This window comes from Bos grunniens, chromosome 22, assembly GCF_055505025.1.
Source record: "Bos grunniens cultivar Pamir isolate PY7600 chromosome 22, Bosgru_T2T1.0, whole genome shotgun sequence".
Classification (NCBI taxonomy): domain Eukaryota; kingdom Metazoa; phylum Chordata; class Mammalia; order Artiodactyla; family Bovidae; genus Bos; species Bos grunniens.
The window spans coordinates 37,172,695-37,194,491 of record NC_141186.1 but is presented as its reverse complement, the minus strand read 5'-3'; the positions used below and the strand labels follow the sequence as shown (position 1 = coordinate 37,194,491).

At 39.7% G+C, this 21,797-nt stretch overlaps 1 protein-coding gene across 6 annotated transcripts in view; it reads right to left on the bottom strand.

Annotated features, from left to right (window-relative positions):
- The window catches only part of ADAMTS9 (ADAM metallopeptidase with thrombospondin type 1 motif 9), a 162,532-nt gene that overhangs the window by 115,486 nt on the left and 25,249 nt on the right, over window positions 1–21,797 (bottom strand). For 4 of the 6 annotated variants that reach the window (XR_015151362.1, XM_086367020.1, XM_086367022.1 and 1 more), the window contains exons 4-12: window positions 19,778–20,067; window positions 17,893–17,976; window positions 17,676–17,791; window positions 16,607–16,647; window positions 16,379–16,484; window positions 11,846–11,992; window positions 10,309–10,450; window positions 6,427–6,534; window positions 180–325 (exon numbers count right to left, since the gene is read on the bottom strand). Coding sequence is in view for 4 of the 6 variants with exons in the window: in XM_086367020.1 (XP_086223146.1) it covers window positions 180–325; window positions 6,427–6,534; window positions 10,309–10,450; window positions 11,846–11,992; window positions 16,379–16,484; window positions 16,607–16,647; window positions 17,676–17,791; window positions 17,893–17,976; window positions 19,778–20,067 (1,180 nt within the window). In the remaining 2 variants the exon portion in view is untranslated. Of the gene's footprint in view, window positions 1–179; window positions 326–6,426; window positions 6,535–10,308; window positions 10,451–11,845; window positions 11,993–16,378; window positions 16,485–16,606; window positions 16,648–17,675; window positions 17,792–17,892; window positions 17,977–19,777; window positions 20,068–21,797 lie in introns of those variants that run through there. The other 2 variants (XM_086367023.1, XM_086367024.1) reach the window with 2 other exon arrangements.

Here is a 21,797-nt window from a genome sequence, read left to right as displayed (position 1 = left end):
CAGGAGAAAAATAATACAGAGGGATAGAGCGTAGATACCATTGGTCTGGGCAGTCCTAGAAGTCCACTCATTTTATAATCTGGAAAGAGCTCTTCACTTGCCTCAATTTAAATGACTTCCTCTAGGAATTTTCCACCCCTGCTGCCCCAGTAGTAAGAGCGATGAGCTCCGAGACTTACTCTGGTCTGTTGCACTCGCGAATGGCTGTTTTGATGCCCCCTCCACATGTTCTTGAGCAGGTTCCAAAGTGACTCCAACTTCCCCAGGATCCATCAGTCACAGGGACCTCCATTTCTTTGGGAACACAAAATCCAAACTTGCAGTGCTGTATTTAATAAGGGGAACAGTGAGGGAGAGCTCGGTGCTTGAGGTATTGCAGGACCCGCTGTCCTTTTAAATATACCGTACTATCATTGTTTTCCACTTGCTGGTTTGAAATGCTGCAATTTAATTATCTCTGTGAGTAATGGAAATGGTAGGGGCTTTAACCTCTTCGTGATTTTAGGCTGTGTCTTCATTTACAACTGGCTTGAATAAAACTGGCCAATGAGTGGCTGGCTCCAGGCTGTCAGGGAAAGTCCAACGGCCAGCCTCAAAGCACTCAATTAGTCTACTTGGAAAAATGAGGCGTGGAAATGGGCTGTCTACTGGTTGTAGACAGGGTTGAAATGAATTATTGGATTTGTATAGTGCATCTCCATTAACAAGGCCTAGAGATGTTGTGAGTCTGGTAAAATATAATGCTTTACGGTTCCTCATGGATTTGAAAACCCAATTTTAATTAAATGGGAGAAGGGGGAAAAAAAGCTAGATTACTATAAACTAAATTACTATAAACTCACTCTAGCAGAAGATGAGACTAAAGCAAAAATGGACACATTACAAGGAGCCCTAAGCTTTATTACTTTTGGGTTGCTAATGGTTTCAGATTCTTCAGCCTGGAGCAGGAAGAAGGCCCTGATGCTTTAAAGTAAAACAAAATAAAACTCCCCAGCAGGACAAGGGAGTGGAGAAGCCCATTTCAACCCTCTGCCATTGTTGGGGTGTGAGGCCCTGACAAGAAGCTGAGGTCACTGAGCAACGCACAAAGGAAGGGGGGCAGCAGGAGAGTGACGCCCCGTCGCTTGCTCAGATCTCTGAAGCGGAGCTGGTGGTGGCCACTGTGATTTATCTGCAGGGAGGACTCAGGTTAGAAGCAGAGTCAGGCGGTCGGGGAGTGCACGGAGAAAGGGACAGATAAGAGACTGGTGAAGCCCCAGTCGGCGGCCAGTCCCAGCAAAAGCCTGGCGAACAATTATTTAAAAGAGTGCAGTTAGGCTTTCTCTACTTTTCCCTTATGCCTTCTTCCTTATAATTATCCTCTGAGTAACTGGGGCCACATCCCTCCCTCTGGGCTGTTTGGCTGAGGCTTAAAAGGTTTGGCATCCAAAGACTCCTGGACAACCCTGTACCCGAGAAATGTGGGCAGAGGCAGAAGTGACCACATCACTCCCCAAAATTATTTTACAGTTGTCTTTATAGCAATCTTGAACATTTTTTGGAATCTATGTACATAAAAATCAGTGAGACAAGTGGGAGGGGACATGGGCAAACCTATGGCTGATTCATGTTGATGTTTGGTAGAAACCAATGAAATACTGTAAAGCAAATATCCTTCAATTAAAAATTTAAAAAAATCAATGAGAGAGGCAGCCTGGTGTACAGCGCCACTATCTAATAACATACTTGTGCCACACATGTAATTTAAGAAATTCTAGCAGCCATATTAAAACAAGTAAAAAGAACACTGAAATTAACTTTAATATCTTTTACTTAGCTCAAAATATCTAAGACATTATTATTTTTCCATATAATCAACATAACATTATAACTAAGGTTTTCTTCCCACATTTTTTTTCATGCTAGGTCTTTAACACATGGTATATATTTTCATTTTAGCACATTTCAGTTCAGAATGACATTTCAAATGCTCGCTAATCATATGTGGCTAGTGGCTGCCCTATTGGACAGAGCAGATCTTAAGGGGACATAGCTTAGCAGGCAAATGGTCTGGTGGCGTGGGGTGGCCATTCTACAAATTAATTGTGACCTCAGATGAGTCACTGAACTCTAATTCCATAGCTGAAAAATGAGAACCTACCTGCCAAAGTTTCTTTGCGTTTAACATGAGACAGTGTATGGAAAGCAACTAATATACAGCTGTGGACATAGGAGATCCAACTTGAAAAAGGTTTGTAGTAATAAAAGCAAATATTTACACTTAATAGCACTTAATAGTTGCCAGGCACTCTTCTAGGTATTATGTATGTATTAACTTACTTAATCCTCATAGCATACTATGAAATAGGTATTGCTGTTACCCCATTTTTATAGAAAAGAAAATGGAGGCACAGGGGGGTTGATGTCAAACATCTGTTAAGGAGCTGAGCTAATACTGAAACATAGACAATCTGGCTCCAGAGTGCACACTGTTAACTGTGATACATGCTGTCCTTCTACTGTTAGCAAATGGGAACAATTTTTGATATCTTAAATAGGCTGAGATTTAAAAGTAAGATTAATGAGATGGTGAGGTGAGGTTGACACTGAGGTGTCTATGCAATATCATTCTGTTCTTCATCCTTCTTAACAATCTATATTTCCCTGGATTCTTGTATAGGTAGAAATGGTCAAAGAAATGTTAGCAGAATTCATTGGATAAGATTCCTGGGAAGGTCCTTTTGCCTCTTGGCACCTTGCCCTTTGGTTTCATTCTGCCTGGGACTCAGAGTCAATGGCTGGAGCTATAGCAGCTATTTTGTGACCTTGAGGATGGTGGCCATTTGAATATGATAGTGGAACAGAAAGCAATTAGGAGCCTGTGTCTCTTATTTTGTACACCTACCATGGCAGCTCCATGACCTGCTTACATCTGACTAGTTTGTGTGTGTGTGTGTGTGTCAGAAAAAAAGCCAATTTTCTTACACTACTATAATTCAATCTGACCTGAACAAAATTCTTATTAATATACAATTGAGGTTACAGCCAATGCCCAAACTCAGCCATCAAATCTTGATATCAAATACACATTTTATAAATTCTACAAACTAAAGAGAACATTCCTATGGCTAGTCATGGACTCTCATAATGAGAAGTTGTCTGGAAATATATTTTTTTCCTCACAACACTTCAGTCTTTAGTCTGTTGGCCTCTCTATTCTATAGACTCTACCTCCACACAAGAACAATATTCTTCAAAGTGACCATAATTCTCATTAAGTATTACCATAAACCAGAGCAGAATAAGGGCATAGGTTAGGTAACAATGGATTAAAATGTCCTTATAGAGTCCCTTCTTAAAAGAAAACCTAAATAAAACTCATCTGCAACTTAAATATTTCTTACTGATAGGACCATTGATGGGGGTTCAAAGGGAAGGGAGAACCTCAGAGGAAGAGGGAAGAACCTGCGGTGAAAGAGGCTGGAAATGGGGACTGTTTGGCAAATATGTATCAAGTTAATCTATTTTACCAGGAAACTAAACAAACAATAATTATATACTAGAAAAATAATTACATCATAATAAAGCATTAAGCAACTGGTGGAGCTGGAGCCAAAATATAATCGGCCTTCCCTAAAAGCACCCAGAATCATTTAAATGATATTTTACATAAATGTTTTTCTGAAGAGACTGGAAGAAGGACTTGGAGGTCAATTTTGTTCCAAAGAAGCTTAAAATACAAGAGTTTCAAACCTCAGATTTACAAATAGGGTTAAAATGAAAATGTTAATGGACTTAAGAAAATGGAAAAAATAAAGGGACATGAGAGAGCCATTCATCAAAATAACATTGTGTCAGCAGTCCAAGACAGATTACTGCTGAGGGAGCAGGGCAGAGAGAAGAGAAAGGAAAAAAATTTAACCTAGCAGCAAAGGGAGTTAGAATTTGCTAGAGAAAAGGATAAGGTTTTACTGCCAATTTGATGAAAACAAAACAGAATGGAGAAACACAGAACATTTGTGCAAACATATTCACCATCTTATTTGTAAAATGCATAAACGCTCTTCTGGGAAATAAACACACAAACAGCCATGTCTTTAATATAAGCTACTAGACTTAGCCACTCTACTAAAACAAACTAAAAATGTACCCATCATGTTCTCTGCATAGCTGCTTTTCTGAAAGTGTTCAGAGTTTGCCCTTTGGAATGCCTTGAAATCTCTTGCTTTTGCTGAACAAACGCTTACAAGGTAAATGTTTTTTTGAAAGATCTCCCCAAACCCCCCATTTATCAGGTATGAGATTATACTATAATCTTTTATCTTCTGCTACTGTTACAAAAACAGAAGATTAGAAAAAGACACAACAGACATCTTCTCAAGTACTACATGGAGCTTGGTAGCCTGTACATGACTATTTTACTAAATACAATTCATGTCATCATATGATTGACAGTTCTTCTTTGTTAAGGTTTTTCCATCAGTAACACGTATCAGATTTAGACATAACAGGTGGATATATCAGATTGACTAAGAACCATGACACAATACCAGTGATATCTTTGAGCTCAAACAGACTCAATTTAAATGAATAGTTGGCTGGTTCCAACTCACATCAGCTAACTAAGTTGTCAACCATGTCTACTGTCACTTCCCATCAACTGACAGCAGCTGTATGGGTGACTACGTGTAGAAGGACTCTGAAGCTACATCCTCACTGAGGAAGAACGAGCGAATTCTGATGGCTAACGTGGAAGCCTGGGAACCATATTTCCGCTCAAACCTAAGATTCTTTGGCCATCAACAACACACTGAGTTAGATGTTTTGCAAAAAGTGAAAGTTCACTCTGACCAAATAGATATATTTCTTTCTAAGCGAGTGACAGTGGCAGTGCAAAAGCTGTTATGCTTATGTCCTTACACAGTTTTGTTAGGCTGCTCTTGGAGAAAGCTGTATTCTCAAATGCTGAGGTCCTAGCTGTAGAGAAGTGAGACCAGAGCTGACAGAGTAACCAAGCTAGGTCAATACAAAATCATCTTCATTGCAACTTTATAAAACCACTCTAGTAACATTTAAAAAATTGAAATCACTCTAAGAAATGAGTGGATAAGCTACTAGTTCTCCTGCTTGACCACAGAAACTTCAAGAGCTCAGTGAGCTTGAGTTATGGCCACAGCCTGCAGCTGCAGAGCCTGCGGCCCCTTCAGGCACAGAAAGCAAAGAAGAAACAAGGGGAGGGAGGAGGGTGTGTGAGGACTCCACCCTGAGTGAGGCTGAACGACCTTGGGAAAGTCAGACTCTTGAGAGTCCCTTGGACTGCAAGGAGATCAAACCTGTCAGTCCTGAAGGAAACCAGTCCTGAATATTGGTGACGGACAGGGAAACCTGGCATGCTGCAGTCCATGGGGTCCCAAAGAGTTGAATACGACTGAGCAACTGAACTGAACTGAACTGAAGTCACTTCTCCTTTGTGTTCCCTATCTATAAAATCAGGGATGGGATAGGTAAGTTCCTCATCTCTGAGGACCGCATGTTTCCATGAAAACACTGGGAGCTACTAAGTGGAAAAACAGAAAATCAGATGAGGACAAAATAATAAAAGTGAGTAAAGTGGATGATGAGAGAGGTGAGGAGAAAGGAAAAAACTTAAGTAAGGATGATATGAGACGCAGATATAGTACAGGGATTGCATCACAGGTAAGTGACAGAATACCATTTTCTTTATGAATTTAAAAGTCAGGTTCATATCTAAAACTTTTGATAAGTAAATCCTTAACATACTACCCTTTTTTTTTCTTAAAAGATAGACACCAGGTGCAAAATGTTACATTAATACTACTTGTAGTTGTTGGGACGTTGTTATCACTAGGCTATACAAGAAGCAGATTTTGTTTGGTTACTAACAAATAAATGGGAACTATTAGAACTAACTCAGAATTTGGATTTGCAAATAACCCAGGTGACATCACAGCTCCATTAAGCGATCAATACTGGCTGGGAAAAGCCTAGTATCCAAGTAGTGAACACAGTAAGTCTTTCTGTATTTTCTTGATTTTAAGATATTCCACCAACTTAATAACAGCCTTTTTCCACTGCCACTCTAAGAGAGAGAGAGAGAGAGAGAGAGAGAGAAAATATGTGCTACCTCACATTAAATGTTCCCATAAATTGAAAAGCATGTTGGAATTTCAAAAACATTAAAAATGAGAAAAATATGTCTAATAAATTGAGGAAATAATGATAGCTATGTCCCTTGTGTCAGTTTTAGGCTGTAAGGTAAGTTTGCACAATTTTCAAGAGCAAAGATGAACCTCCTACCTCAAAAAAGTATTATGCATGCTGAAACACTGCATTAATTTATGTTCTCAACAATGGTGACTGAGCCTACAGCCCAGATCTTGCCCACATCTGCCCCAAGACAGAAGGACAGATCGGGGCGTTACTTGCCTTTCCAGGCTCATCACACTCGGTCCCATCAGCCCAGGGTGTGTGCTGAGTTCGGCAGCCTTTGTGCGCTCCATCCACGTTATTGCACCAGAGCCGTCTGCACTGCATCTGCGCAATTCAGTTGAAGACAATTCAGTGACAATGTGATTCAGTGACATCAAGCAAGGCAAGGATTGCTTTCAACAAATGTTTTGCTGGTGATGTAGAGTATAGGTTAGAAAGGGTTTTTTTCTCTTGGTCTGATGAATGATAAAATATTCCAATGGATACAGAGAGCAGCCCACAAGACACACTTCTCTGCCTGGTAGGGTTTGCAGGGATGTCAAAGGGAAACTACTGTGCAACAGGAACATACAAGATGCCATTTGGTCCTAGTAATGTCTCCTCAAATTACAGATGAGGAAACTGAGGCTGGCAGAACAAAGGGCAGGTCAGTATCACAATGGAAATGTATGATGTGAGTTTAGGTTTGCAATGAGCTATGACTGGCAAATAGATGGGGAAACAGTGGAAACAGTGGCTGACTTTATTTTTCTGGGCTTCAAAATCACTGCAGATGGTGACTACAGCCATGAAATTAAAAGACACTTACTTCTTGGAAGGAAAGTTACAACCAACCTAGACAGCATATTAAAGAGCCGACACATTACTTCGCCAACAAAGGTCCATCTAGTCAAGGCTATGGTTTTTCCAGTGGTCATGTATGGATGTGAGAGTTGGACTGTGAAGAAAGCTGAGCACCCAAGAATTGATGCTTTTGAACTGTGGTGGTAGAGAAGACTCTTCAGAGTCCTTTGGATGGCAAGGAGATCCAACCAGTCCATTCTAAAGGAGATCAGTCCTGGGTGTTCATTTGAAGGACTGATGTTGAAGCTGAAACTCCAATACTTAGGCCATCTGATGCGAAGAGCTGACTCACTGGAAAAGACTCTGATGCTGGGAAAGATTGAAGGCAGGAGGAGAAGGGGACGACAGAGGATGAGATGGCTGGATGGCATCACCGACTTGATGGACATGGATTTGGGTGGACTCCAGGAGTTGGTGATAGACAGGGAGGCCTGGCATGCAGCAGTTCACGGGGTTGCAAAGAGTCGGACATGACTGAGCGACTGCACTGAACTGATGATTGGAGAGTGAGCAACTGAACTAAACTGATGATTGGAGAGTGGGTTTTGATTTCTGTTGTGATTAGTTTTGGTTTGACTTGATGTTAAAACTGGTATTTTTTCCTACTAAGCCATACATATTATGTCAGAAGAAAGAAGGGACAAAATATCAGTAATATTGCAGGCATATAAAAAATATGAACAGTAACATAATGGATACCCATATGTCCACCTCCAAAATTAAGAAAGAAGACAGTTTATGGGCCCAGCCTTGAACACTCATTCTCAATCCCAATCGCTTCTCTTTCTCCACATAGGTAACCATTGTTCTAGTGATGCTCACCATCTCACCATTCCCATTGCTTTTACTGTGTGTGTGTACATGTGCTCAGTCATGTCCGACTTTGCGACACCATGGACTAAGCCTGCCAGGTTTCCCTGTCCGTGGGATTTTCCAGGCAAGAATACTGGAGTGGGCTGCCATTTTCTCCTCCAGGGGATCTCCTCACTGAGGGACCAAACCCGTATCTCCTGCATTGGTAGGTAGATTTTTCACCACTGAGCCGCCTGGGAAGCCCACTGCTTTTACTACAAATGTTTAAATATCTACCGATAATGCACAGTCCTTTGGCTTTAAACAAACGATGCTATTCAATATTTCAGAACATACAGAGGCATCCTACAATTTGCTATTTGCTTCCTCTATGCACTGTGATTTTTAGAGTCATCCAAGTTGATATATTTAGCTCTATTTCAGGCCATACTATTTTTTTTCTTGTAGTGTAGCTTGTTTTATTTATGCCACAAATATTTCAAAGAAATTACAAAATACTCAAATGGAGAGAACACAGAAACCACAATTTCTAGGTGTCTACTCTGTTTACACTGTGTAATCTCAAGGCAAACTACTCATATATACATTTAGCTTCAAGATACATATAAACATAGCAAATCAGAATGTACTCTGCTCTGCCACAGTGAAGTGAAACACAACTTTGAGGACAGTGAACAAGATACACGCAAAATATGGAAGAGCAAAACTCAACTCCAAAGCAAGGTAGGAAACCAAGGAGTTGGACTTCAAATACACTGCAGAGGCCCAGGTCTCCTACGCAACCTGGAGCTGACCAGGTGAGCTTTTCAGGTTGTGGGTTTCCACATGGAAGAACCCCAAGCGGGACAAGGCGAGAAAACCAATATCTAACGAGAAAATGCCTTCAGACAGTTTTCAAGTACAGACTTCAAAGTACTTCACTCTCTTCTTTGGAAATGTGGATGATAGAGGACATGAAGAAGGTTTAACTGAACAGTAGGCATCATGGAGTGGCAAAGAGTCAGATACAACTGAGTGACTAAGCACACACGCACAGGCATCATGTCCTACCCAAAGGGAGAAGACGAAGGGCAGGCAGGAGCGGGGCATCTGTGTAGGAGCTGGGAATACCAGGAGCACCCGGCAGGAAGGGGCCTGGCTCAGAGGTGAAGAGTCTGCAGCGAGAGCCTGCCCAGGTGTCATGTCCCTCCTTAGCCAGAAAGATAATTGTTCCCATGATGATGAGAATAAACCATACTCACAGTAGAAAAATTCAGAAGGTACTATTTTTTTGTTTAATAGAAAAAAAGTTTTAAATGACCCAGTCTTTTCTGAAGCTCTTATCCCCCTTTTATATTGAGAAAATACTCAGTAAAATAATTCTTTACCCTGGTATTTTAATTTAAAACTATAGCTGAAGCATGTTCCCATGTACAGTCACTTTTCAATTTTTGTATGATATTATTCCATTAAATGGAGATGGTGCAGTGGTCAAGAAGCCGCCTGTCAGTGCAGGAGACGCAAGAGGCTCAGGTTCAGTCCCTGGGTTAGGAAGATGCCCTGGAGGAGGAAATGTCAATCCACTCCAGTATTCTTGCCTGAGATATCCATGGACAGAGGAGCCTGGTGGGTTCACAGTCCACAGGGTCACAAAGAGTTGTATGCGACTGAGCAATTGAGCAAGCACACACATAAGTTTGCTTAACCTTTCTATTCTTGTGCTTGTAGGTCACTCCTAATGTTTGCTATCATGAATAGCAGAGAAATAAATATAATCATGGATACATTTTACACAAAATATTTTGTTATTTTCATGGAATCACTGTTCACTGGCTATCTCTGAACCTCTCCCAGAAAAACACCCAAAGGAGTAGAATGGGGCATCCCATAGAAGAACAGTTCTGCTAAGCCTCTTGTTAACCACTGGATCATATCATTGGTCCAAATGTTCATAACACATACATCAAAGAATCACACACTTGCCAGCTGAGCTACCACCAGAAATGATTTCAAGCCCCAGGCAGTCATAGGACATGGTCTTGACCAGCTAAAACAGGGAAACAGTTTTGTCTCAAGAGTTACTGAATCTAGAAGAGTCCCTATAATAAAAGTCTTCTGGACGAGCTGGTGGGAAGAAAAGGAGACACAGAGAAAAAAGGGCTGAGCTCTGTCATTACCAGTTCTGTTACTCTTCCCCTCCTGAGTCTCACTTACCCATTTATAAAATAAAAACCATAATGGTATCTTCCTTTTGGGTTGAGAGTGAAATGACAAAGTTCAGGAAACATCCAACACTGAGAACTATTACTGTTTATCCCCATCATCATCATTACTATTATCCTTAATAGTTAATGGACCACTCAATGAGTGGTATATGTTAGCATGAGAATCCAATGGAAAACTATGAATAAAAAAAAGTTCACAATCTGGTTATGAGGGTAGAGAGGGACCTCAGACACTTACCATATATGGGCACACCTGAGAACCTGGTCCAAAAATCAATTCACATTGTTTATTCACGTTGTAGAGGAGGCCTGGCAGTTGATGAGGCAAAGGATAGGGTCTGTATTCAGGTTCGTTAAGCAAACATTCGCCGTAACCAGTGCTGTGGGAAGCAGAAAAATACAGGTGGTAAGGGCAGTGGATGAGATGTGACTGTCAGAGTCTCCAAAAGACAGTGAAGGTCATTCTGTCATTTTAATGGTAGCAAAGATTGTTCTTTTGTTGTTTTGCTTTTGTTCTATTCTTTTCATCCAAACTTGAGTCCAGAAGCTGAAGTTCTACTTTTTGGTGTATACTTGTTTGTGGAACCACTGGCTACACATACAACATGCATGCATGCATGAATGCTCAGTCACTGCAGTTGCGTCCAACTCTTTGTGACCCCATGGACTGTAGTTTCCAAGCTTGTCAGTCCATGAGATTCTCCAGACAAGAATACTGGAGTAAGTTGCCATTTCCTTCTCCACGTATACAACCAGGGGGAAATGTATACCTGCTTCAGCCTTTATCACATTTCAGGGCAATTACTCTAAAATGTTTATTTTTGGTCATCTTTTCCAATAGAGTATAAGCTTCTTAGGGGTAAAAGCTTGTTTGGGGTGAAAAAAGTTTGTTTTTCACCCAAATATGGGATCCTGTCCATAGCAATCAGTGTTTAGTAAATATTTGCTGATTGAATGGGTAAGTGAATAAATGACTACAGTAAGAAACACTTTAGATCATCTGGTTGAAAAACAAAACAAAACAAAACCCCCAGCAACCTGCCAGTTCTTCCATGTTTCTGCAAACACATCGTCTGGAAAATTCACACCCAGTGAGTTCTGATTAACAAGCCCCCTCTTCCCTGTGGCTGGGGAAATATACACCCAGTGACCTTGGGATCATCACTTAACCTTCTGTACATCTGGGAGAGAAGAGCAATAAATCTGTGACACAAGGATATTGTATAAAGTAATTGGATCCTTGAGCATCCTGGTGGGAAACTTAAAAAAAAAGGCAAAAAAGGAGAAAGAGGGAAGGAGATAAAGAGAGACAGAGAGAGGATGTTTTTAATTCAACAACATGGAGGTCTGTGCAATTTTCATCTACCCTGTAATGTTCTTTGGGGATGTCTCACTTCCCTATCTCTTTCCAACCCCAAATTACTAACTTAGAAGCACATAAATATTTGCCTTCCTTCATCATGTTATCATATACATGGTCTCTTCCCCAAGACCTGAACAGATTTCACAGCTTTACTAAGAATGAAGCAACATTTACATATTCTCTTTAAGACCTCAACATTTTCTTCAGCTCAGTCTGCAATCTTCTAAGTGCTGGCGAGGACATGAACTACACAGATGTCAGAGAGTATTTTTCTTTTCCCTCCTCCCAGGAATGTCAACAAAAATAACAACTCAAAAGGAATGCTTGACTCTACGTTTTCTTTCCCACAATGAGTTCACTGCATGTAGGTCAGATGCTAGCATGAAGGCTGTACTCAAAGTTCGAGTCTTACTCTAAAAATTCAGTGATATATTTTCGACTACACTTTGACCACATCCAGGGGTTGGTGTTGAAGTTCAATGTTGGGGCCATGACGTGCTGGGGGCTCTTGATTCCTTCTTCTTTGCACTTATTGTTGTCATCATGAGGCATGTTGAACCTAAGGCCGAGAAGACAATGATAATAAAAAGTCAATAAACAATAAGGGACTGAGCTGTTATAATTGCTCTGACAACGCAGCTAAGAGAAAAAATTTAACAGACTACTGCATTATGGATAAGAACCTGAATCCTGGTGAGCAGAACAAAACTTACTAGAAGATTAAAGGTAGAGAGTAGAATAAAACATATTTCTGACTCAACTGAATATAAAGTGCCTTTAATGTAAAAAAAAAAAAGAAAAAGAAAAAGATGTGAACTGGGCCATTATTTGGCTTAGCTGTATTTTGTGGAATTGCAGAGGCTCTGCGTGTGCTGTAGCTGGTGCTAGAATACAGTAGTTGGAATTCCTAACAAGCTGTTAAAGGCCAATTTATAGAGTCAAGAATTTGGCAGGTTATGATAACACTATTCACATGAAGAGTCAGTCAAGTGTCAAAACCTGAAGCCAAAAGCTTTCTAATGAGAGGCTCACGGTGGGTCTTGGCATCTCCTCCTTTTTGGGTCAGGTTGACAAACGCTAAAACCATGTAAGTATACCGTTATAGAGCTATACAAAGTTCGTGCACAATAAAACCCATTAAGGAAAGCTGCAGCACGGAAACCAGAGGCGTGCCAATTCAGTTGGCTTAACTCAGAGATGGCAAATAGTTTCAAGCTTCACGCCAATGACAATTGATTGGTACTGGCTTCCTGAAAATCTGGGCACAAAAGAACTCTTAAATTAATCTAGGTTCCACCCCAAAAAATGGCTATGATGGAGTGCCAACGTCCTCTTGGGTCTGGGAGGGAACTCAGCAGCAGCATTAACACATATTTGCCATTCCTGGCTTAGAGAAAGGAAGTGGGGGAAAAAAATGACAGGAAGCATTTCTCAATCCAGAAACATCAGTTCTATGACCCACATGCCTTTCTCAGTCAGATAATTATCCACTGGGCAACAATCTCACAAGGGCTTTCCTCTCTGGATGACTATTCCTAATCACAAAACTGAAGCATCTGACTAACTTGGCACTTAGGCAGAAATTCCCCTTACGAGTTCATCTTTAGATATGAAAACAAGAAAGTCAGACAGAAGTAAACTCACTTGCTTTATATAAAAATAAAAGCTGGAATAAAAGTCTGTGAGGTCCATCCCAATAATTTCTCATGTTTTATTTCCTTTTTCTTTTAAAACCTTAGGACCCTCAATAATGGCCAGATGGGAAAACTCCAACTCTCTTGGTTGGACTTAATAGTAATGGATGCTTAAGAGTCTATTTTCTTAAAGAAATGACTGCCCAGGATTCTAAAACCCAGATGCAGATTAAGTGTAACACCTCCATCAACAAACCTAATACAAGAAAAGCTTTCAAATCTTGCTTGTTTCTCTCTGGTGCAAAGGAGCTGGTGTTTATTCCCCACACCACCATGACTTGATAAAATCCAGTTTATTCCATCATGTAAACAGAAAACTTTTTTTTTTTTCATTCAAATGTCAGGCATGTTTGTTCGTAGCAGGGGTTATATAACAACCATTCATCGAGCACTTACTAAAAAATAATTAACAAGACTTTTTTAGCATTCACAATGCACTAGCCAGTGTGTTAAATGCATTTGATGTTTTATTTAACTTAATTACTTATTTGACCCAATGAATAGTACGCTATTACTATTCACATTTTACAGAAGAGGAAATTGGGAAGTAGGAGGTTTAACTATTTGATCAAGGTCACATGGTTATTAAGTGAGCTAGAACTGGAGTTTACTTCAGTCTAATACCTCCTGTTTTGGAATATATACAAACTACATTCTCTCCTGTGAGACAAGATATGGACAATTTTTCAGGAACACTGTGTAAGGATTTCTGTGTCCAGTAGAGACTCAATCACTTCCCCAATTCTTCCTGACTCTCAGATTCTTAGTGTCTATGAAGCTGGTACAAGAAGGCAGGAGCTATTTTTGAAGCATCCAATGACGCTCACCAAATAACAGGTTGGTTGCTTTTTCCTCCGAGCAGCTCTCGGATTTTATTTTATCAGAAAGTCATGACCATAACAACTTAACATTTAATTTTGAAAAAGTTAATTAGAAAAATTTGTTAGAGAATATGGTAGGAAATTAAAAACAAAAAAGATTTTCACTTTTCTTAACATAAGAACAAAGCTAACTCTAGGAAACAAAGTGCCCCCCAAAAAAATAAATAAATAATTCACTAACAGGCTAGGAATACACTTTCTGTTTAAGCCACAACTTACATCATTCGCTGATTACTTGATTTCTTATTTCCTGACACTTTTGAGATAAGGTGTATATGTATTGTTTCCATCTTACAGGAAGGGAAATAGCATATATTTTCCTCAAGTCAAAAGGAATGTTGTAACAATTCAGTCCAGATCTTGGCTATCTGGCTACCTGCTGACTTCTACCCTAGAACTGGTGCTCCAACATCATACGCTCCTATGCCTTCATTAGCTACCACGATTTGGTTGGCTACTACAATTTGGTTAACTTAATATCTCTAAGTCAAACACACAGACTTAATATCTACTTTGTGGGGATTCTAAAGATTAAGGGAGATAATACAAATGAAAGCTCCTGGAAACATGTCAACAGCATAGTTTTTACAGGGGAGTTGTCTGTTAACTGTGAATTAAGACTTCTATATGGCATAAATATTTTGTTGTTGCTATTTAAAATTCTTACATTCCTTAAAATGTCAATTTTATAACCTGGCTATCTAAAAGAGGTTTATAAACTCTTTTGGGGAAAGGAATTAATAGGAAATTAATTATATTTCTTTACACAGTATATTTTTGTTAGCCCTATTTTGGGAGGAAATGTTAATTTGTTAATCAAATACACCGTTGCCCTTGGAATACATTCTTGTCTCTGTAACTCTCCTTGTTCCGTGTTCTGGGGCAGGAATAGCTTCCCCATTGAAACGTCACCCTATTCCTCACTATGAAATCTACATCCCCTATTTAAAGGTCTAAAGTAATTTACTAGGTATCATGTAAAACAAAGAAATGAAAATCCTCCAAAGATTCTGTTAAAATAAATATGGGGGAACTGAGATAAAATCAACAGCTGAGTTAAAATCAATACAGGACTTGTCAGAACCTTTACTTCATGGCATTTGGCCTTGGCACTCCAAACATGGCTGGGAAAAATTTTTTTTAATCACTGGATTACAACACCCTTATTTCGCCCCATGGACCATCCTCTTGGAATCAGCATAAGAGTACCAAACTTTGGGAAATGCTGGTAGAATCAGTAATTTTCAAATCTAGTTCCAAGAAATCCTTGAGTTTCATGAAGGTATTTGAGAAATCAAGGGACAGAGAGACAACTGACTAAGAAGGACTCTGATGCATCACAAAGGCTTAATTGAAAGTCATGCCTTTTTTATTCTGTAAATATTGAGCACGTGATGATATTTCCATTGGAGAATAAAAGGAGTGTGCTCTTAAAATATACTTGAAAATATATTCATTATATGTGGAATTGGGATAAGAGACTGTGGAACTGGGATTAGAGATTCCTCTATACACGCATATTGCATTACACCTACCATAGTACACTGCATATAAAGTGCCTTCAAAAAACATTTGGCAAATGAAAGAGTTTGCTTAATAGATGATGTTATCTCTAAAGTAAACATCTGACATGCAGATCGATACACAGCTATTTTTGAAAATTATTTCAAAAAGGTATAAGTAATTTAATCACTGTAGATAGAAAAGATAGCAGATAAAAAACTGGAATAATTTTGAGTAAATTTAGACTGTTTTGCCTCACATTCTAACAAGGCTTTGTCGCTAAAGAACAAAAAGGAAAAACCAATTTCATAATGACCAGACACTTAGTGATCATAAATAGGAAATGGTTTCTTTTTTCTCTGTATCTTTGCTCATTCTTTCCCCTGAAAGAGAGTCACCTCTGTTCTCAGAGGCTAGTATCTGAAGGACAAACTTGTATAACCAGAATCAGGAATCATCTGGGTTTGGGAAAATTGTGCAGGCCACAGCAATGCTAGAGGACCCTACTAAACAAAGATAAGTTTTCTGGGCTGATATACTCTCTGCTTCAGTGGAAGGGATAGAAAGACCCTCTTTCTTCCACTTTGAAGTAGGAAAGGAGCATATTAGACCTTGCCTGGTAAACCTGTTCAGTTAAGCCAAAGAGACACATGAGCTAAGGCCGAACAGGGTGCACTGCATTTACTCAGCTTTCTGAAGTCAAAGTCATTTCTCCCAACAAGGTTCAAAGCTTTTCAACCCTGCAAACTCAACTATGCCTCAAGAAGTGTCTTACACCTTTTAAAGTCCACTGAATGCTCACTGATGCGAAGGAACAAAAGCTTTAGGTCACTGCAAATGAAATGAAAATATGGAAAGGAAACATACACATGGCCCAGTTCGTGGGCTATTGTGAAAGCTGTACTCAATCCACTATCTTCACTGATAGAGCAGCTTCTGTATGGATCACAGATGGTTCCCAGTTCAGCCAGACCTATTAGAAAGGAAAACAAACAAACAAACAAACAAGGATTTACTTTAAAAAGCATTTGTGGCTTAGAAGAAAAGCATGTCATAAAGTGTTGAAGCCAGAGAGGATACACACAGTAGACTCACCTAATGTATCACATTTGTCATGAGCTCTGCAGATATCCTGTCTGAAAGCAAAGCAGACTTGCTTTAGGGCCTTGACACCCAACAGTAAACACCAATACAAGCAAACACTTCAGCCTTTCAGGTATTCGCACCACCACTACTTTAGAGATGGGGAGGGATGACAAAAAGCTAGTTAACAGAGCCAGGGGTTTGCAACTCAAAAAATTTATGAATCACTGGCTTACAGATTAAAAGTTACATTGAGTCGTCTCCTGTCAACCAGGGTAGCCAAGGGCAAATGAAAATCTTTCCACCCAGGATTTTCCTCATACCTTGAAACAAGTGATTCTACTTTCTGAAAAAACATTCTGAGAAGGTTATAAATGGCTTTCACTTAAGTTTAGTTAAGAATGTTTATGACCATATCAAAGATGTTGATGGAAGACACAACTATGCCAGCATATTTCTGTACTGTCTGAGCCACCAGGGAAGCCCAAGGCCAGCATACTTCTTTGTTGCCCTGCATAGCATTTTAAATATTTTGAACTAGAAGCTACCATTTAAAAACTAGGAGCGTTCACATTTTCAAAAAAAAAAAAAAAAAAATCCTCATTTCTGGCTTCTTACAGAATCACAAAAGCTGGCAAGACTCTATGTATATCCTGCACAGTAATGACCAGGTCAATCTGAATGGCAGCTGCCCCCTCTATAAGGGCGTTTACTTCCAGGACTGTCTAACACACTTACTGCCTACTTGGTAACTATGGGTTAGTGGTTCTCAACCAGGTGTGACTGTGTCTTCTTCCCCATGCACCCTCAGAGAGCATCTGGCAATGTCTGGACAATAGTTTGGCTGTCACAGTCAAGAGGAGGGAGAGCTGCCAGTATACAATAGGTAGAGACAAAGGATGCTGCCAACCATCCCGCAGGGCACAGGGCAGTCCCCACAACACAAAACTATCTGATCCAAAATGCCAATAGTGCTAAACCTGAAAAAAACTGGACTAGGGGCTGGCTAGCAGCAATATACAACCTTATCCCATCAACTTGACAAGAAACTAAATACTGGAAGGATAAGACGTCCATATACCTCGTTACAAGAACCGCTGTATCATGCTGGATTCCACCTGGATGGTTCTTTGAATGCTGCCACTGGCAAAAGTTTTTTAATGTTGTCTGGGCATTAAAAGATATGGAAGGTCCTTCCTAAATACAGACAAGAATTATGGTTGATCCACTGTACCAACACCAATTAGATATGCCATTTAGGACACAGAGAGAAGCAAAAAGAAATAAAACTTTATTACCTGTTCATTATGAATCACAACTAAGTTCACAATAACAATATTAATTAAATTTCCAATACTTGGGTCTTTATAGATAGAGGCTACCTGCAACCGAGATAAATTTTTCAGTTAATTGTGAATTCTTTGTAAGCAATAAGCAAATCACTTCTTACACTGGTCTCCATGGCTTTTTATGGTTCATATAAACATAAGCATTTTGGAGTTGTGAATTTTCATTCAGTCAACAAATATTTCTTAAAAATCTCTTTGTAAAATGCACAGATGGCAGTTTCAGAGAGTAAATAAATGCAAGCAAGTTTAAGTTTCAAGGTGTTTTCCAAGGAAACCACATTGCCACATAACTTAGCAGTTCTCAGTGCCAAAACACTGGATATTAATTTTTGATTGAGCTTTTTCATCCCAGTGGAAGCTGGACTGCCATTTATGCAATCTCACATGGGCAACAAGCTTGCTAATACTGCTGGTGTACCAACCATTTATATTCTCCATAATCTGGTAACTTTTTTTTTCCTCCATTATTACCGTTAATTACGAGAGCTACACCCATTGAATGCTTGTCCAAAAACTGCATATGCCTTTGCATTTAGTCCCCATAGCAACACTCGAACTAGGTATGACCATAATCTTTGCTCAGCAAATGAGAAAAATGAGGCTCAGAGAAGCTAAGCAACTTGTCCAAGACTAAACAGAGAGTGGTAAATAGCAGAGCCGGAATTCTCGAGCAAGATTAATTTGACCTTAAGTCCATGCTTGTCATTAAAATGCTTGACAGATCTGAATTTATGGGGTAGAAATGGAGTTGAGTCTGCAAAGGGCATGGCTAGGTTTTTCTTTCCCTCCACCAGAGTAGGAGAGGGCTGGGGCACATGGGACTGAACTTGAGGAAGGGGGTGAGGGAGAGTGGGGGGAAGAGGCAGGTGGGTGGGGGGATGAGGAACATAGCAGTGATTCACAGCACAGGTGAATTCACAGGGGATGCACAAGGAGAGCCACAGACCATAGAAAGGAAAGAAGAAACTCTAAATGGATGTTCCCAAAGGGTGGCTTTTCATATGCATTTGGGGAATGTAATACAAGTAGATTTCCATTCAAATAAACTAGGGTCAATCTATTAATAGGAATGCTTGCATCAATTTCTATTGGGCAGTGCTGGTTAGAAACATGGGCAAATAAACTTGCCACATAGGTGGCCTCTGAGAGACTGGGCAGGGTAAAGCACTTAGGCTTTTCCCCTAGTCTTTGGATCTGCTTCATCTGTTTTTCTATCATGCAAATTTATTACTTTTTCAATTCAAGATGGGAGCAGAAAAATTCAAAATTTAAGTGAGAGATTCCTAAGCCTCACCCCAAAACTACTTAATTAAAAATCCTGGGGGTAGGGGATAGAGACATTTTACAAAGCTCCACCACTGACTCTGATTCACAACCAGCGCCCAAATGTCTTACTGGGGACCCATACCTGGCTGTGCCGGTTCACATGTCAAAGGGCACTGATTTGGAGAAGTGGACAGGCTGAAGATCACATGCAGTCTCTAAGCTACATTTCTGGCTTTACATGATCATGGACAAGCAACCCAACTCCTGTGAGGTTCAGTTTTCTTATCAACAAAACAGGAATGACAATCTACCTAGCAGAGTTGTCAGGAGGACTAGAAATGATGCCTTTTAAGTAAGAAGTACATTGTCTAATGCAGAATAAACACTATTTATACTCATTATTGTCATTGTCAAGAGCAGCCAATGAATAATCTTATGTTCTCTTCAGTCACTTGCCTGAATTGTTGAAATGTCAGCCCTGAATGATCCTCCAAAGCACTAGGTGGAAACCCATTCCCAAAGACACATTTAGAAACATGATAAATCACCTACTTTTGAAGATACTTACAATTGACATTAAAGTTAAAATATAATGTTGAAGGTTCGCTCCATGGTATAAAACCATTCTGTTGTCTGCTACCACCATCACTTCTACAAACCGTGGATAGGATAAAAAACGTTTTGTTCTTCTGTGGGTCCCCTTTTCCCTTGTGCTGTCTGTTTTGCTACCATTGGCAGGAAGCGTGCTTGTGGTTAAGCTGCTATTTAACACGGCCATGTCATCAGCCAGGCTACTCCTCCCTCTCCATTTTCTTGTCCTCGTTTTCCTCTTGTCCTTACTGTGACTATTTCTATGTTCTGTAACAAATCAGATGGCATGCATTACATTTTGAGCCACATATATTTCATACTAAGAATTTAATTTGACAGGTCTTAAAATGATGCCTCTGTAGTCAAATTTACATACAAAAATCAAGTTGTACCCGCTATGGACTCTCCAGGTAAAACTCAATCTGTGCTCTCATTTAAATGACTAAAGACTTGAAATCAGCCTTCTTGGAAGCTTCCATGTTGTGTGTGTGTGTGTTAGTTGCTCAGTCATGTCTGACTCTTTGCAACCCCATAGACTGTAGCCCACCAGGCTCCTTTGTCCATGGGATTCTCCAGGCAAGAATACTGGAGTGGGTTGCCATTTCCTTCTCCAAGGAAGCTTCCATAAATGCTCAGGTAAATTATTAGAAAATCAGGCCTGAGTTTAGGGGAAACAATTGCTTATTCTCTTCATTTGGTAACAAAAGTCTGACTGGGGTTTAAGTGGTTTGTATTCATTGTTCTTTGCTATTCATAGAGAAAGGGCCAACAAGGCAGCTATAGAGCTCTAGAGAATGGAAATGGAGATACTTCATGTACATCACTTTTCATATTCAATGAGATACAGTGTAAAGGGGCCTGAGCAGTGCGCAAGGTAATAGTACAAAGAACTACTGAAAATGCATGACAGGGTATTATTCTATTACCATATTCAATCACTGTAATACATGAAATGTAAGAATAGAATCACTGCTGTTCAGTGCCTACAAATTTTTAATTATTTCAGGGCTCAGTTAAGGAAGTAGATTACACTCAGAGAGTATGAATAGGTATTTGGGACTGTGATATATAATACCAGATGGGCTCTCCTCATTTCTGATTCTAGCCTAGGTACCTCTTGGATTCTACACAATCTTGCAGTTGAAAGTGTGGACCAACAACATCTGCCACCCCTGGAAGCTTGTTAGAAATATAAACTCTCAGGCCCCGCTCTAGACCTGATAAATAAAAATCCACATTTTAACAAGATCTCTAAGTGATTCATATTCATGTTACAGTTTTGACAAGTACTAGTTTTGAACCTGGTTTGAGGCTTGTGTTGCTGTAGGTGAAAATACTCAGTCATCAACCACACAATAAACAAAATAAGCATAAAAGTGCCTGCCAAAATATGCTTTGAGTAAAAACAGAACTTAATCAGTTATCTTGCCAATCAAATCATAAATGTGTTTCAAAGCTTTAATGCCACTAATCTGTAGTCCAAATAGGCAACAGAATTGCACAACTAAGAAATAATGCTTTCCTAAAACACAATTAATGGAATTTATTACACCAGTAATAACAACAAGTTAAAGTTTTAGTCCTTTCATATTTGAGGGGCTCAAATATTTAACCATTATAAGCTATTTCTAAAACAATCAATTAGGCCAGCATGTGTATTTTGCCTAAGTAGAGTGTTTTAGTGGTTGTTAAAACAGCGATATCAGTCCAAACTGTCAAACAAGTTATGTGTAGTGCAGCTTTAGATAATGTGACCAGCCCTAAGCCTGGTACACAGTAGGATTCAACATTAGACTATTTTTCTTCCAGTCTCTCTTTCAAGAGTATTCATATATGTATGCGTGTGCACTCAGTTGCTTAGACGTGTCCAGTTCTTTGTGATCTCATGGACTGTAGCCCGCCAGACTCCTCTATCCATGGAATTCTCCAGGCAGGAATACTGGAGTGAGCTGCCATTTCCTCCTCCAGGGGATTTCCCCCAACCCAGGGACTGAACC